This window comes from Bactrocera tryoni, chromosome 1 (genome assembly GCF_016617805.1).
Source record: "Bactrocera tryoni isolate S06 chromosome 1, CSIRO_BtryS06_freeze2, whole genome shotgun sequence".
NCBI lineage: Eukaryota > Metazoa > Arthropoda > Insecta > Diptera > Tephritidae > Bactrocera > Bactrocera tryoni.
The window spans coordinates 42,533,657-42,551,830 of NC_052499.1; the positions used below are offsets into that span (position 1 = coordinate 42,533,657).

An 18,174-nucleotide genomic window follows, 5' to 3' on the forward strand; every position below is an offset into this window, starting at 1 on the left:
AAACGACAATCGGTGAATAATGTATTCTGCGGCCTTCAGTATAGATCGAGGCTATTACAAGTAATAATAACTTTATGAAAAGGAACTATATTGCCGAAGTTTGCGATAAGTTTGTTTTAAAAATGGGTTGTTTGACATTTTAAGATCTGACCTTTGACCCCTTATTGCATCTATAATGTAAGTTTATCAAAAAACCTATTTTCACAGCTTTGTAACTTATGATATAGAAGATAATAAGTTCATAATAAGTCCATCGATTTTGAGGGATAACTTCATTATTTCATTTATTACTCAATCTCAAAAAATATTGTTTGATCAAATAATCGTGAAATATGATTTTGCATTACAGTGTAATTAAAAAATTTATTAAACAATACTTTGTTGCTTTCTGAGACATGAAATTTCATCTAATCTGTCTTACTAAATTCTACAACACCTTTAGAATGTTGTCTTAAATTTTTGATCCGAGAAATAGTGTCGGAGAAACGGTCTTGAGTACTTGTGCGCTTGAGGCTAGCTAGGCTAAGTGCGCGGTCTTGAAACGTGTTTTTCTCGAAATTGTGTTTTTGAAGTCGGTTGGCACGAGTTCTAGAGAACTACTCAACCGATCTTCAAGAAATTTTACATAAGTCTTTGAGATACAATTTTAAAGAACTGGACGAAGGATTTTTTTCGATTACAACTTTTGAAAAAAAAAAAAACAAGAAAAAACGTTAACTTCGATTGCACCGAAGCTAAATACCCTTCACAGGTGCATTTCTGTTAGTAATTATGTGTTCAGTTTGTATGGCAGCTATATGCTATAGTTAACCGATCTGAACAATTTCTTCGGAGATTATATTGTTGACTTAGAAAATAACATATACCAAATTTCGTTAATTATCTTGTCAAATGTGAAAGTTGTGCATACAAGAACTTGATTCCGATCATTCAGTTTGTATGGCAGCTATATGTTATAGTGCTCCGATATCGGCCATTCCGACAAATGAGCCGGTTCTTGAAGAGAAAATGACGTTTGCAAAATTTCAAAACGATATCTTAAAAACTGAGGGACTAGTTCGTGTATATACAGACAGACAGACGGACATGGCTAAATCGACTCAGCTCGACATACTGATAATTTATATACAGTATAATACTTATAGGGTCTCCGACGATTCCTTCAGGGTGTTACAAACTTCTTGACAAACTTAATATACCCTGTTCAGGGTATAAAAATGCCGCGAAATTTTCGCTGAAATTTTCATTTTTTTGTAAAAATGTCCTTCGTCTAAATTCTAAGTTAAGGTTTTTTCACTTTAGAAGATGCTGTAAGGAGCTATCCCGCCAACGCGCCGTATCTTTTTCCTAGGGGTCACCGGAAATGACGTCGCCATGACCGAGCTTAAAATATTTTTTTTCAAAAATTTCAGAATTTATTTGTTAATAGTGTATGTTTGTAACAATAAAAAAATCTATTCAAGTATTAAATTTTTATATGAGAAAAGAATTGTCGAAAAAGTTTTTTAAACGCTTTACTTATCAAATTTATTTTATAATGTTGCTCACAACCGTTATGTGAATAATAATATAATATACTACGTTTTTTTTTTCAATTTCCCCAGCACATCCTTTACTCAGTTCATAATTATACGAAGCTCAGTCCATATTTCTCTGCGAAATTATCTCAAACGCATCAATTCAATCGTGGTGAATGTCATAGCAAAGCGTTGCCAGCTTAAATAAATCGACTGACAGCAGACTTGAAGATGAGTTATGCTCTTAATAGCAACAACGAGACAGCGAAGAAATGCAAACAAATACTTTTTATGGGGATTTATGAAAAACTGCAATAAATAACCAGAAAGAGGGCACTTGGGGAATATGTTAATGTGTTTGTATCGGAAAGCGCCGGCAAATATTTAAGTGTGCAGCAACGAGGAAGCTATTTATTGCTGCTGCGACTACTTTTGTTATTTTTGTTGTAGTCAAGAGGCAGCAACAATGCCGGCAGAAACCAGAAAAGACACTGCGATGCGCCGAAGGAAGTTCGGTTGCTGGGCGCAAACAAGTTGAGTGGATGGATGAAGCTTAATGCGCATACTAATATACGAGTATGTGCATGCTTATGTGTGTTTTAAGTATGTTTGTATGTATGTTTATGTGTTTACTTTTATATGCAAAAGTTGCATGTGCACTTAAGCTTGTCTACGGATAAATGCATACGCTGGGAACTACAAAGCAGGAAGATGCTCACATAATGACAACAACAGCAATGGCGACAACAACACCACTGCCAAGAATAATAAAACTGCAATGTATTGCTCGTAAAATCTGGCCTACAGCTAACTTATTGCACTTGGCTTAAAAGCCGCGTAAAAAGTGAAAGTGGCAAAAGGAAGAGGCGACAACAATGGATTTGCAAGTACCAAAACAAAAAAAGCCGCTCGCAAACACACGCAAAGAGACAATGCTTTGAACAACAGAAAGACAGCGCGACTGCGCGATGGTGGGGTGATGCAGCTAACAATGATAGCTGTAGCACAAGGCGAACACACACGGTCAAGTGAACGAAAAATCAGCTGTGTGAAAAAACGGACCACAACAAACAAAGACCGTTGAAATGAAGCCGAAATGTGCCAACAAAAAATTTAAGACCTGATATTGGTGGAAAACGGCAAAACGATATGCGCGAAACGATAGGCGAATAAAGCCAGCTGGTTGCGAATTTAAATGCTCGCGGGCGGCAACGCGGGGTGTGTGTGGAATTGAGATGCAAACGGTAGCCGCACACACTTCGTACACCCACAAGTGCGATAGTGCACGCACACAAAGTGGTCTTATAACGGTACCAGCGATAGCTATCAGCAAAGGCGTAAATATCAACTTGAGCGCCATCAGCACACGCTTTGACTCATTCAATGCACGCTCCATCGCATTTACTGCCATTTCCCACTGTCTTCGCCTTCACCTCCATCGATAAGTGTGTTGTGTTGTGGTGTGGTGTGCGAGTTGGCTTGTCAGCAATCGGCCAGCGAATCTTCTCATGTGCGTCATGACACATTATCGCGGTCTTGAGTGCCAAGTGCTTGTCGTGTGCGATGCCAGCTCACGTGCGGTGGCTGTACTGTGGTACGCAGCGATCCAGTGATCTGAATCAATAAAACATACAGCTTCAATGCAATTGGCTTCAATATTCTACTAAATTTAATTATCAGAGGATACAGAGACGATAGTTGGTAACTTACTTATATTTATTTTGTGGCGGAAATGTTTGTTGTACTCGGAGAAAGATTTCTCAAATGTGTTTAATGCTAACCCATTATCTGTTTAGGAAAACTTTGAATGGCATTATCGTGGGATGAACAGTTAGCTGAGTTATATAAAACATGGTTTGAACAGTCAGCTGAGTTAAAGAAAGAAGTTCGCAAAAATGCCAGAAGTGACCCTGCCCATCGGTTTGAGCTTAAGTGAGTATTCTATGCGTTAACATTATATACATTACCGTCCCATCACTAAGCATTAAATCCTTACAAGATTTTAACAAGCCTGGGTAAACTCAGCTAAAATGTTCAATAAATGCATATCAGTAACCAAATTATATCTATCGACTTTATGTACTCATTACCACTTTACCTCAAGTTCGCAGCGCAGGCCTTAAAACACACCGGGAGTGGACAACGAGTTACGTGGCCCCATGTTGCCAACGCACTACTTCGACCTTAGTCTGTACGGCTGTACAACCCGCACCATGCTCGCGCACTGCGCTGCAACTCCACCCGAGTGGCCAACAAAGAATACCTGTGGTCCACAAGAGCTTCAGCAGGCATCATGACTCCCATTCCATTCAGTCCCCCATCCTCCCCCACCTTCATCCCGCTCCGATCCTCGTGCGAGAACCACTCAGCAACTCCTGGTTCCACGCACAGTCTGTTCCGTGTACCAAACCGTCATACGTCAGAACGTTACATAGTCAAGTGCAATTCTTGCACTGGCTGGTATCACTATCCGACGTGTTCCGGCCTGCGCACCACACGTGAGTTGAGTGTGTCGTACGTTGCCCCATGCTGCAGGAGTTTACCTACGCAACACACTACGTTACCGTCGCTAACCACAGTGCGACAATCGCTCCTGCGCGTTCTACTGCTGCAACAATTACCACTTACTCACAGCCAGGAGCACCCGCGAAAGACTCAAATTTGATAATTCAACTGCAACAGACTTCAGAGTAATCTCGAGGCGATAGTTGCATTCTTAAGTCAAAGTGTATCGATAGCTGCGAGCCAAGAAACCAAGTTAAACAGTCCTCAGATCTTCTGAGTTGTGCAGATTCCAATGTTTCACGTTAGAACCGCGAGCGAGGCAAAGGTGGAGGCCTAGCCTTCATATTGCACAACACCGTGCAATGTCGTCTTATCGATGGCGCCGTCGACCACAGGGATATTATCCTTGTCGAGCTCGAAATATTTAATTTATATATCCCCCCAGTTACTTGTTGCCACTTTTGGTACTAGACGACTTTAACGTGCATCACGATCTTTGGTCTGTCAAATGACCGTAGGGGAAGAAAGCTGGTGGAACAGATAGACGACTCGACGTACTGCACAATGAATGACGAGAGCGGCCAAGATAGAACTATTATCACGTACAACAAATTGATCAAATTTTTGCGTATTTTTGCTAAAGTAGCAGTGTTGATCCACTGTGCAGACCATTATTACAAGCCATTCTTTTGTTAAATTTTACGCCCAACTGTGTCGTTGAACGTTGAGCTTTTGTGAATTAGTAGCGTGATTGAAAAGCGCTGGAAAGATACTTCCTATACAATGAAGAAAGGAAAAAATGCTACTCTAAGTTTTTACTCATTCTTCATCTACTCTTTCTTGGGTCTTCTGAAAGCTACTTACTTCTATGCATTAAATGCCAGAGAAAATATGAGTTAAAATGAGAATACAATGTTATGTGCTGAGTCGAAACTATGGACTACTAGTTTAAGAAACATAATGCTGGAATACAGCGAACCGATCTTTGTTTTTCATCCAAAAATACACATAGATCTGAGGAGACATATACACAGTTATGAATCACTTTATTCACCGAGGAAGGTGTGGTGGTTATTACCAATATTTTCATATACAGGCTTAGGGAAAATGTACGATCCGCTTTCGAACATTTCCTTGCATCCATAGTTATTTCTTCAACACAAAAAACAACCGCTCTTGGGAATGATTATTCCGAAGGCACTGAGACCATTTTTTAAAATATTTGATTTTCCTCAGCGCGTTTTTGTATTGTCTTCTCGCTACTGCAGCTAGTAATTTTTTGTGCCATTAGCTCTGCCTTACCAACTGACGACTTGAAAAGGGAAACCTTTAATTGCTGAAGAGAAAAGAAATTACCAGCGTGCGACTTTAATTTATTTTACACTCACTGCTTTTGTTTCAGTTTGCTTTCTTCTTAGTAGCTTTTGTTAGCTGCTTCTTCGTAATTTCAAGCTTTCATTACACTCTTCTGCACCGAGTGTTATCATTATTAAAATAGACATCTTGAAGTTTTGTCAACGGAAACAGGTCATTTTCGTAATTTTCCGCTACGTTTATTTGCTATAAAGGTAAGAATACACAGAGGAGGAGTTCGCGCAAAAGTTCGCTCTGTTCACTTTTCGGTACCTCCGCACGCTTTTGCATACTTTTTCTTTTAGCGTACGCATCAGCTGTCGAGTTACTTTTGCTAGTTAATAGAACAATTAGAAATATATGTTTCTGACGACAATATTAAAATACTGGGTAGGAGCCGGAGTAGCCTTTTGTTTGATAAATTGTTGTTTGATAAAGCTTAGCTTTGCGAGCTAAGGTATTGATAAAACTTATAGATAATTTAAATCACATGTCTTAAAAACCACTTTAGTCGAAAAGTTTATGGTATTGAATAAAAATAATAGTAAAATTCGTTCAGCTTGTACACTATAATTATTCGATTTCGGCGGTTCCGTCAAATAAGCAGCTTTTTTGGAGAGAAGAGTATGTTTGCAAAATTCGCATTTATACAGACATATAGACGGACATGGCTAAATTTACTCAACTCAGCATGATGATCATTTATATACATACTTGTATGTATGTACATATCTTCTTTGGTCACCGACGCTTGCTGTTATGTGTTATAGACATCGTGGCAAACTTAATATAACCTCTTCTGGGTGTTGAAATAAAACTACTGCATACGTTGGTTGCTATACTATATATTTCTGGCCTAATAATGTAAATAGGCATATTTATCAACAAAAATGTTTTTTTTGTTTTTTATTTCATTTTTTTTTTGTCGATTGCTGTTTTGTTTCGGACTCATACGCATAGATTCATGATTCGTCACCTGTGACGATCTTATAAACGTCTTTTGAAGCACCGCGGTCGTATTTTTTCAGCATTTCTTTACACCAATCCACACGAGCCTTTTTTTGAGCGATTGTCAACTTGTGCGGGATCCAACGAGAACAAACCTTTTTTACGGCCAGGTGTTCATGCAATATCGAATGTATGCTGGTGGGAGAAATGCATACGCATGCCTCTATCTGAAGGTATGTTACATGACGGTCTTGCATTATCATTTCGCGTACGGCATCGATGTTTTCTGGCACAATGGCTGTTTTTGGACGACCTTCACGGAATTCGTCTTTGAGCGAGCGTCGGCCACGATTGAATTCGTTGCACCAGTTTTTCACAGTGCTACATATAGGATGGTGCTTCAGAGCCATACAAAGATTTTAGTTCATCGATGCACTCTTGTCGTGATAATCCACGTCGAAAGTGGTGAAAAATGATCGCACGAATATGTTCAAGAGTTAATTCCATTTTTTGGCCCAGATGAATTTTTTAAATCACTGTAAATAAAACAATTCACTATTAAATGACAAAACGTTCTGAGTTATGTTATGCTAAAAAATGTCAAACTTTCCAATGGAAATGTCAGATTGCATCTGGCAACACTTAGTGTTGCCCTAGGCTAGAATATATAAAGCAGCCTCCGTAATAACATATTGTCCTCTATACTAATTTCTTGACTTATTTTCCCAAAGAAGCAAATTCCCGGCATCTAACTAACAAACAGAGAATACACTCAGTCCTTTTTTTACGCGATTTTCGGTTCTGCCACTAATCGCGTAAAAAAAAATCGCGTAAAAATGGTTAGTTTTCCAATATTAACTGACGAATTGGATCCGAATATAAAAAATATAGCGTATAACAAAATATACGCGCAAAAAAATATTCAAAAGCAATACAATAAGTTTCAAATTTTAAACTTATGATTTATTCATTCATAACAAAATAAAAAATACAAATCAAAAACCATATATAAAAGAGAAGAAAGTAGAAAATAGGTAGATTTATTGAAAAAACCGTTGAATGCTGTTTAATCACTGCCATCATCCGTAGTTTAAATTATTTTTAGCCGCTTATTTTGATGGCCGGCACTGATATCACTAGAATTTGTATCAGAATCAATAGTAAGAACTATGGAATGATGTTCTGATTGACTTAGCGTCTCCGACTGAGTTTGCACCATAAACTCAGTTAATTTTGTTTGAATGCTTCTTTTTAGACCCAATAAATTCCGATGTAGTTCTTTATATCTTAACATGCATACACTCAATTCTTTTTGAAAAATTCGTGCGCGTTCGGCATCAGTATCATTTGCTACAAAATAATTTTCCAATTCTGCTGCAAGTTTAAGACCAAGCAAAAAACGAAAAAAAGCAATCGCGTTAAAGTGAGAAATTCGCGTAATAAAAGGAATTTGCGCTGCAAAAATAACCGCGTTAAAGTGAAATAGCGTAAAAAGAGGTCGCGTAAAAAAAGGACTGAGTGTAATTCAATATTTGGTCTTATTCGCTAACCACTAATCATACAGTATGACTCAAGAAATAATACAGATTCTGCACATATTAAGAGGTCTTTGTGAATAACTCATCTCTGGTAGGCTGAAAAGGGATTTAAAGAAAGCCGCTTTTTAGCTAAAAAATCGATTTTATTATGCAACATGGCCGCCATAGAGGTTGAGAGCTCGATTATAGTGGTCTTTAAACTTGCAGATATTGTTTTTGTAGTGATATTGAAGTTTTACTTCAAAAAAAGCAACAAAATATAATGGATTCCTTTCATAGGAACGGTACAAATATTTGAGCATAATCTTATTGAGTACTGTTTTTGATATCAACCCTACTTATTTAAGGTAATAGTGGGATATTTTGAAATTCTGTTTGCTAAGTCCCACTTGAATGTCTGCATAAAATTATTTCCATCATACATATATGTATACTTGTATTACTGCATATATGTATATATGGAATTTTTGACGCACCGTTAACCTAACTGTTTTATTTCACTTACAGCATTTGAATATCCCATCTTCACATCCAACAACAAGCAATTAGTCACTATTTAATTGTCTTTTACAGTTGTTAAGTGCGTTTGGCGCTTTTCGCAATAACATGCAAATGAGCGAGGTGGCATCTTCTGCTTTGTCGCCAATTAAAAATACATTGCCATCCACCGCTTTGCATTTCCTACACCCGTTTCGCACTTAACGGCGATTTGCAATGCAGTAAAAGTGTTTTGTGCGCTTTGTTTTTTTTTTTTTTGCTGGTTTTTGTTTTGCATATTCAATGATAATGAAACGCCTTTTGCGTGCAAATACTTAACGGTATTTTAATTACATGGCATTTTCAATTGGACTTCCTTAGTAGGAAGTGACAATATAGAGATATGGCTGCTTTGACACTACAAGCAGGGCATCAGACTGGAAGTTTACTTTTACTTCACAAATTTTGTTTGTAGTAATTGTCGTGGTGTGGCTGCCCTCAGAAAGCAATAAAAACAGTTAGCACTAGTTAATTGACATTGAAATTAACATAAACTGTTCTGGGGTTTAAAAGTTGTTTGGAAAATATACGGTCCAATATCCATCATTTTTGGGTAAGATATGGCGGTTGAGGGTACGATGATTGATTTTTTTTTGCAGTTTGGCGATGATATCACAAAATAAATGTGTGTGTGTTCTGTTATTGAGAATAACCACACATAAATGAACATCATCCAGTCTGTATGCCTTTAGCCGTGATTAAACCAAATTTTCTTCATATGATAGGGCAAATGTCTTATGTCTAATGCAGACCACCACTGCAGCTTAGCATAGTCATGTAAAATGATGATCCTATAATCAAGAGCGCGTTGCCGGAATACACTTAGGTCGGCATTGAAGTCGAGTTTAAGCCAAAGCCAGCTATCTCAATTGAAAATGAGCTCGGCATAAAAAGAATTTCACTCTTCCAATTATTTACACCTAATTCAAAGAAGGCACTAATCGTTTGCTTCTGTGAACCGAAACAGTTATTTAAGTGCTGATTACCCTTCTTTACGATGGTCCTTCTAACATAATTCTAAATTAAAGCATAACCATTTTCTGACCTGCAAACACACTTTATCTGCCTTGTGCTTGAACTATTTCATGCTGAAACTGTTGAAAGATTTTTGCAACCATATATTAAACGCCTGGTTGCCGAAGATGCCTGTGCAGCGTCACACAAGTGAGATGTGTGGGATTAAAACAAATATATGCGGAACACTCTCGCACGCACTGACATAAAACTGTTGAAAGTTTTCAGCACAAGTAATGCAATTGCACGCTTGCTAACACAAAATTTTACAACTTTATGGCGCATTCTCGGCTTGGCTTTGTTTTCCACACACGCACAGACGCCCATAAAACTCTTCGGAAAAGATTTTACATAAATTCAAGTATAATGGTTGCGAATGTTTTTCGCTCATTCCACAATTTGCCCTTCAGTGGTTTAGTATTCGCTGGACAGCCAGTTGTGTGTGGCACCGCATTCTGCCACTTACTCAAACCCTTTGTAAGGTCAATTTAACTTTTCCCCCCTTGCAAACAGTCTGCGCCGTTCTCTATTTTTGCTTGGCAACCACTTTGGAAAAGTGTGAGCGGCAGCGGCATAAATGCATTTCTTCACCTTCGCTTCTAAGTTCTAATGCATTTTGCAACTTTCTTGAAGAGTTTCCTATTCGAAGATTCGCTTATGATCGTTAAGTACTTTGAGGTTAGTGGGTGAATATGAAACACCCTTGTAAACGCTGGTTACACAAGTCAAGAGGTTCAATGCTACAAAAGTTTGTCTAACCAAAATTCAAAAGCAGCTGCCCCAAAAGGAATGAAATTGTATTTTTGTATTGTAAATTATTTCATTTCTTTGAGCTCTTTGGTTTTTGGACCATCAACATTTTGGCGTATCCCAAACCCAGCGCACAACCCCGGGGAGGAATGGTTCGCCTTCGCCCTTTAGCTCGCCTTCAAACGGATGTTCATTGGCTACCAAGAGGATACTTGTCCTAAGACCAGCAGTTGTGAGCAAAAACCAAACTCTACAAGTCACTCATTATTCCCGTCTTGCTATATGGTGCAGAGGCATGGACGATGCCAACATCTGACGAGTCGACGTTACGACTTTTCGAGAGAAAGGTTGAGAGGTCATCATCATCTAACGCCCAAAATTTTTTTGAAATCGAACTCAAACATTTCAAGAACTCACTCGCCAATTCTTGGAACCCTCAATCCTGGCTATAATCGCTTTTGTGATATTTTATAAGGCAATGAAAGTGAAGTTGGACAAGTTCTCTTTAACATTCGTAGATTCATATTTCTTCCCATATATATGACCTTTCGACTAGTTGATAGTAGTATTAAAAGATTTGGATGTTTTTTTTTTTTCAAATTTTGTCACCGTTGTTTTTTATACTGCGCATAATACAAAAACTTAAATATTAATACATATTTCGCAAATTAATAATTAATATTACGGGCTTGCGTCTCACAATATATGTAGACAGCGCTTTAAGTGGGTCTAATGAGGGTTATTAGCTTAATCAACGCATCGCACTTATAACTAGCAAATTATTTATTATATATATATATATACGCATTTACAACAAAAAGATCAATATATATGTAGAGATATACAGGGAAATGGCTTATATACAAAAGATAACACGCCCAAAAGTGATACTCTTATAGAACAAGATACAGCACAATTGCGTAGAGATGGCGCGTAGTAGAGAGCATTTGAGTGGGATGGAGATAGTGTTGTAGAGAAGTAGAATCGAGATGAGGATGAGCTTATGCTTGCTTGATTATGTGGATGATGGGCAAGTTTCGTTTTATTTACCACAGACGTTTGACATTTGAGCACCGAAAGTCGCCAGCGAGCACCTTGCTTTAGCGTCGTGAGATGAGAGCAGCGCGGCATTGCATTGGGCCGAATTTGTCAAAGTCAAGGTCATTTTTCCAGGCAGTTTAAGAGCTGCCCTATGTCTTATGGGTTAGTCACAGCATTTTCGGCGTTTTATGCAATTTCTGTTCTGTTTTGTTTGCCTTTTGTTTGGCTTGGTCGGTCCTCGGGATGTTGTGACAAACAGAATTTCAATGACGAAATCAAAAATTAAATTAAAATAATAATAATAATGTGTTATCGTTTAACAAGACTAGCCGGCAGCTTTAGCTAAATTTGTCGTGTGCTTGAATTTCGCCCAGCACCATTCCGTTCGTTTGGTTTGTCTGCGAATTTCGTCGTCGTTTTTTGTAGTTAACGTCCAATCTAATAGAGTTGTTGCACATTTTTAGCTGCACTCGAATTTTCGCCGCAAGTGTTCGCTTAATATGGTCCAGATTTGCCGGGTGGTCCGTAGTTGGAGGAAGGTGCTGAGATATCACCACCGCCACCACCGCCGCCGCCGCCGGAGTAGCCGCCATCACCACCGCCGATACCGCCGCCAATGCCGCCACCACCGATTCCACCTCCACCGATTCCACCACCAATACCACCACCGAGACCACCGATACCACCGCCGATACCGCCGCCAATTCCACCGCCAATACCACCGCCGCCGCCTCCGATTCCACCACCTCCAATAGCACCGCCACCGCCGCCTTCTTTTTGGGTCTTGTACTTGATGAAGTATACTTCGGGTTTGGAGGGCTGTGTGGGCGCTGGTGTAGGAATAACGATGTCCTGTTGATCTTCTGGCTTCTTGACCAACACATAGACGAGTGTCTTCTCTTCGTTCTGTGGCTGCAGGGGAATGATTGGCGCCTGGTAACTGGGTGGAGATGGTGCCTTAATGAAGATGATCTTGTAGTGTTTCTGTGCTTGACCGATGGGTATGTTGGGTCGTGGACGTACTTCCTCTTGCTCTGGTGGTGGCACATGCACATAAATGTGTTTCTGCACGAGTGTGGTGCCGCCACCACCGCCGCCACCACCGAAGCCGCCGATGCCACCTAAGGTAATAAAAGAGTAAGAAATATGAAATAAAATCTTTTAACTTTTGAATCTTTGAAGTTTTAAAATTTTGTTTGGTTGCATGGCTCTCCGCATTAGATAGATGAGATCTCTTCTTGTAATTGTCAAACTTTAAGCATTTACTTTTGACACTCTAAGTAAAAAGTATGCCGAAATTATTTTCAAGATCTCTCACATTGCATTTAAATATTTTTTTCCAAATTGATTGTGAAATTTTGTAACCAAATTCTTTGCATTTGTTCGAGTAAGATCTGCAGTTCATTTTAACTTTTAGCAAATGCAAAAAACTTACTGCCAATAACACTTTTTTCACTCATTGTTTTACGCACCTCCTCCGAATCCACCGCCACCACCGGCGCCGCCACCAAAACCACCGCCGCCGAAACCGCCACCACCTCCAGAACCGCCACCAAATCCACCGCCACCACCGCCAAGGCCGCCACCACCGAGGCCACCGCCAAGTCCACCACCTAGTCCACCGCCAAGACCTCCGCCACCACCACCGAATCCACCGGAGCCGCCACCAAATCCACCGGAACCGCCACCGAATCCACCAGAGCCGCCACCACCGCCGGGCCTATTGTAAGCATAGCCCGCCTCAGGCCGGGCAGCTGCCAGCGCTACACAGGACAACAAGATGAATGCTTTCATGGTGAAACGCACGCTAAACTCGAGTACACGCACACACACACGTAACGCTGAACGTTCTTTAAACCGAAAACGTCAACTATATCACGACCGACACAGTAACTGCTATAATCCTTTTAGCACGCACGCACACTCGTACCGTTTGAGTAATCCTTATGCTGTGCAACGGTGCGTATGAGTGATGTCTTTCACTGGGCTGGCAATGTTTTGCTCAATTTTGATTGTGAGAAAATAGTGAATAGTGGGGATAGAAGGATGGAAAATTCTGTATATTTTACACTTTCTGTTGCTATTGATGTTGTTTATTAAACTAAATCAAATGCTGTACTGACGATGCAACAGTGAGACCTCAGCCATTTATACAAAAATTTTCAGACGCCACCAGCGCCATAGTCAGCGTCATCTTCATCAACAGCCATAAGTGTACAGCTGGTGTGTGTGCAAGCTTGTGTAAATGTGTCCGCATATGTATGTGTATGCGAGTGTGTGTATGTGTGGTTTGTGCAGCGTTGCCGAATAACGAGCCAGTGGTCGTAGGCTATTTTGTGATGCGGCGACCGGCGAAGGTTCACAAGACGCCGGCGATGCGCTGAAGACAGCTGTTGTTGTGTTTTTATTGTTGTTGTATTGGGTTATGCGGTCATTGTTGTTGCTGCTTACTTGCAAGTCAAGCCCCCTGCAACAAGTTGTCGTCTGCTCCAGCAGCTGCAGCATGCGCGTCTATGTCAAGTGGAGAGCTGTCGCAGTCATCGGCAGCTCACAGCTTCGTCTCCACAGACATTGTCATTGCAATTTCATAGCGTTCACAGGCAGCTATTGTCGAAAACGGCAATATAAAACATTGCAATATGAATGCAGGTGATGTGCTGGTGCGAATGCTGATCTACACATTGTGATTGCCGGGGATTGGTACCCCAATGTTGCTGTATTTGGCTGAATTTTTGTTTCAGTTCTGATTTGGAAACCTTTCTAGGGACGAGGAAACATAGCTAGTAGATATTTCTGATTGACAAATTTCCGGAAACCAGATGCTCATTTTTTGTCTTTTTATAGAGAATTTTCAATTATTTTTCTTTAGAGTTTTATCCATTTTTTTTATTTCTTTCTTTCATAAAGAATTAACAAAAAAATACAAAAAATATTTAAGCACTTTTTACAGTCCAGCAATAAAAATATTGAGATTACATATATAAAAGAAGCATCAGAAAACTCCCAATTATTCAGCATATATGTGTGCCGTTGAAGAATAAAGGCAATAAAACCGAAAAGACAAAAGTCGTAACTTGCAAACAAAAACCAACACGTTCGTATAAAACCGAAAGTAATGACACACAGCAAAGAAATAAAGTAGACAAAACAAAAAGTGAAGTAAGTAAAACTGCAACTAAAATTACCGCACAATCCACATATTACGGCACAATGCGCGCAGCCCAAGCCAGCGAAATAACAAATACTCAAATGTAACGGCGAAATGGGCAGAGAAAAAGAGGTGAAATGTAAAAAAGTATGCAACAACAATTGGGCACACAAGAAAAGAAATATATATGTATACCATATATATGTTTTCATTACAACAACACTGTCTACAACCGCAGGAGAAAAAGCCAAATAAACATGAAAATAAAAGCGCAAAGAAACCACAGAGTGGCGCTCAAAAGTCACACACAACACCATCCATTTCCCACTGTCGGATATTGTGATGCTCCAACTGCAACAAAACCAACAAGCGCGTCTTGAGAAGAAGACGACCCGTCGGCTAAGCCGCAAAAAAGCCAAACCGACAAAAGACAGTTATCTTAGCAGCCGCCATAGGCGATGTACAAAGTGGGTAAAGAAAGCAACAACAACCAACAATAACTGACCATTGAAACACAGGCGAAAAAGCTACGTGAGAGAACGCCGTCGGCTGTGCCAAGGAGAGCATTTACGGGTAAGAAATAATGTTAGCTAGCAAATAAACAATCTGATGCGAAACACCTGCGTATATAAAGTTGTACATACTCCAACATTAATGAGTGATGTTGAAAACTTTCGCGCTCTCGACGAAAGTGAAATTTTGTTTTGTTTATCCATTCATCATTCCTGCTCGAATACAATGAGTCACTCTCCGATTGACGCTCACCTGCTGAAAGGTGAGATCTCTCTGGCGGATTTGTAGGCAAAATGCATGGCTCATTGTTACTGTTTTCTGAAACTAAAGTCTTACTCAGTTAGCCCGTTAGTTGTTCACACTATCGCTGCGATTTTATTGGGCATATCTCTTGTGAGCAAGGCGCGCTCACGACCTGCTCGATCTCATGCTTAGTTTCATAGCTTTCATTCATTCACATAGTCTTGCTTTGGTGCTCATGGCACGCGAAGTTTTTGGTAAATCAGTTTGTTGTGGTAATCAACGGCTGTGTGGACGTGTTAAGAATACTTAGTTAATTGCCGTTAAACTTTAATCTAATTCTACGACTTAACGGTTTATAATATTCGAGCAAAAGTGCATCAATTTTTGTTTGTTTGTGAAATATTCTTAAGTTTTTTTAAATATTTGGAGATGACTTAATTAAATTAGAGTTCTAATCAATATTGTGTGACTTGTTTTTTTGTTTATTGTTTATTTTTAGCTTTCTGTATTTTAAAAGTAGTAGTATTTCAAAAATTTTTATTTTGTTGGTTAACAAACAATTTTTCTCTTCGACATCAAAACATAGCAATTTCATTCTTATTGATTGTAATATTTGTTTTCTTTGTTAGAATTTACGTAGAAAGACAATGTTATATTCAATATATTAATATTGATTTTAAGTAAAATATAATATGCATACATATGTTTGAAAAATGTGTTGAAAATATTGATCAGTACATATTCGACTTTAAAAGTTAGTGTTTATAAGTTTACATTAAAAATATTTTTTTTTTAAATCAAAAATATATTAAAAAAATAAACTAAAAAATAATAATAATTTAAAAACTAATAAAAAAATCGTTATTTACGTAAAACATGCGAAATTTTATAAATTTAGTTATTATTTCGGTTTAAATATATACAATTTCAAACTAAATTTTTGCGTTTTATTTAAACGAAATGACTTTATCCAAGTCAATTTCAGAGCTAGCAGATTACAAAGGTATAAAAGTGGGTATTACGTTTAGCCTTAACTTCAAGAAAAAATACAAAAGTTGCAAATATTATTTGTAAATATTTCCAAGAGTCTTTTATGAGTAAAATATAGTTTCGAAATACGAATTGACATGTACGAAATGCATACAGAGATTTGTAGCACAATTTTCAATTCGATAGTACGATCTGACCCACATTACCATACATATACATATCTTACGAGTAACTTTATTTCCAAAAAGTAAGTGCCAACTATAAAGAAAAAGCACAATAAACGGTATAAATAAAGTAGGGAAGAACATAAACGGTTGTTGGCCCAATATTTAGAACTTTGGACGCTTTCAGTTGTAATATAAATCCAACAGTTACCTTTTTCCCAATCAACCGACACGAGAGGCGCAATACACATATGCGCCAAATCGTGAAAGACAAGAATTACAACAGCTAATATTGGAAACTATGTAATAATATTATTTTTATGATTTTGCCTATTCAGAGAAAATAATATAGCTTTTTAAATAGAATAGAATCAAAATCGTGATATATTCGGCGGACTACTTAGTTGAGATCAAAATTTGATCTACACGATTTTAAGAGAAAGGGTATAAGCAGCATCGATAATCAAATTGGATATTAAATTTAACATAAGTAAAGAGAAAATAACTACAAATTGATCCATTCAATAGATTCACCCAGAATATTATGACAAACATTTCTCTATGACTAGTGAACGCAGGTAGTTTTTTGTGTTTTAAGCGAATATTATGTGGAGATTAACTTAAGATATTTTCTCAACGAAAATGTTCTAAAGTTATGAAAAGAGTTTTTGTAACATATAGATCTCTAAACTCTTCAGGCCTACCAATGTTAAATGCTTGCTCAAGACTACATATTTATATTATATTGGAGGAAGTGTATACAGATCTACGAGAAAAGCACAACGTCCTACATATTTTAGTTTCAGTGGCTGCCAGTGAAGTTAAGTTTGTTAGCAAAAGACACCTTTCAGCAATAAAGCCATAATCAAAAAAATCAAAGTTTTGTACCTAGGCGACATCTGAGACAAATGTCATTTCAAAAGAATCATTAGTGCTTAGAGTAAGCTTGTCTTTCTTAATTCTGTAATAATACGATGGCTGAAATCATTCGACAAAGAAGTTTAATTAAATTTTGTGTGCGGAATCAAATATATTTATCAAATGTAAGCCGAGGTCGAAAAAAATACGTCAAAGTAAGTCAAAAATAATGGTTACGTTGACAGCTTTCTTCGATTATCGGAATGTGGTGCACTCCGAATTTCTTCTTATGTTTCGAGGATTAGAAAAAACAATGGCACAAGTTCGATTTACTTTGAGGGGACGACATAGATTTTGAATAATAAATTAAGAATTTGAAAATTATGAACAAAGTCTTACTATTTTATGCCCACTGCGTTAATGTAAACGAATATCAATAATATTATGAATGCATTATAACAAATTACCTATGCTTACCACTCACCTAGTTGCGTTGGCCTAAGGTGTCGCCGCAATTTAAAAAATATGCGTATAATTAACGTCAACATTAGTGAAGTTATTCAAACATAACAATTACGAAAATACAAAAACATAACTATTTTCTGTTTAACAAAGCATTAACACACTGAAAAACTTTATGCAACAAGAAAGTAAACAGTTTTAGGCGATAATATTTTAACACAATAAATTATGTTTACGATAGTAGAAACAATTAACTTTTCGTAATTTTTTGAACACAAATTTGTAGCAAAGCCTATGTAGTGTGACGCCTAAAGAAATAAATGTTATAGTTTCAAGTAAATGTGGAAGTGGAATTAAATTTCGCGTTGAAATTTAGCTTACTAAATTATGGCATTGATTAATTGTGCTATCCTCTCTACAGAACAGCCGCAACATCGAAACAAACAGGACCAAGCATTTATGTGAAGATGATGATATACTACTAAGATTATCTAAAGTAAACCAATTCTAAAACTGTTCAAATTTCGGAGGAGTAACAAAATATAAAAGAGATAATTCGATAAATAATTTAGCATTGGTTGTGTTATCTCTTC

General features: G+C 37.9%; 2 protein-coding genes across 2 annotated transcripts in view; both read right to left on the reverse strand.

Moving 5' to 3' along the window:
• LOC120768043 (RYamide receptor) overlaps window positions 1-18,174 on the reverse strand; it is a 368,160-nt gene that overhangs the window by 31,627 nt on the left and 318,359 nt on the right. The gene's annotated exons all lie outside the window — the stretch shown is intronic.
• LOC120767065 (glycine-rich cell wall structural protein 1) lies at window positions 10,776-13,289 on the reverse strand. The gene is made up of 3 exons (XM_040092920.1): window positions 12,676-13,289; window positions 11,926-12,324; window positions 10,776-11,841 (listed from the first exon to the last, which is right to left on the reverse strand). The coding sequence occupies exons 1-3, from the start codon at window positions 12,995-12,997 to the stop codon at window positions 11,699-11,701; spliced, it is 864 nt and encodes a 287-aa protein (XP_039948854.1). The 5' UTR covers window positions 12,998-13,289; the 3' UTR covers window positions 10,776-11,698.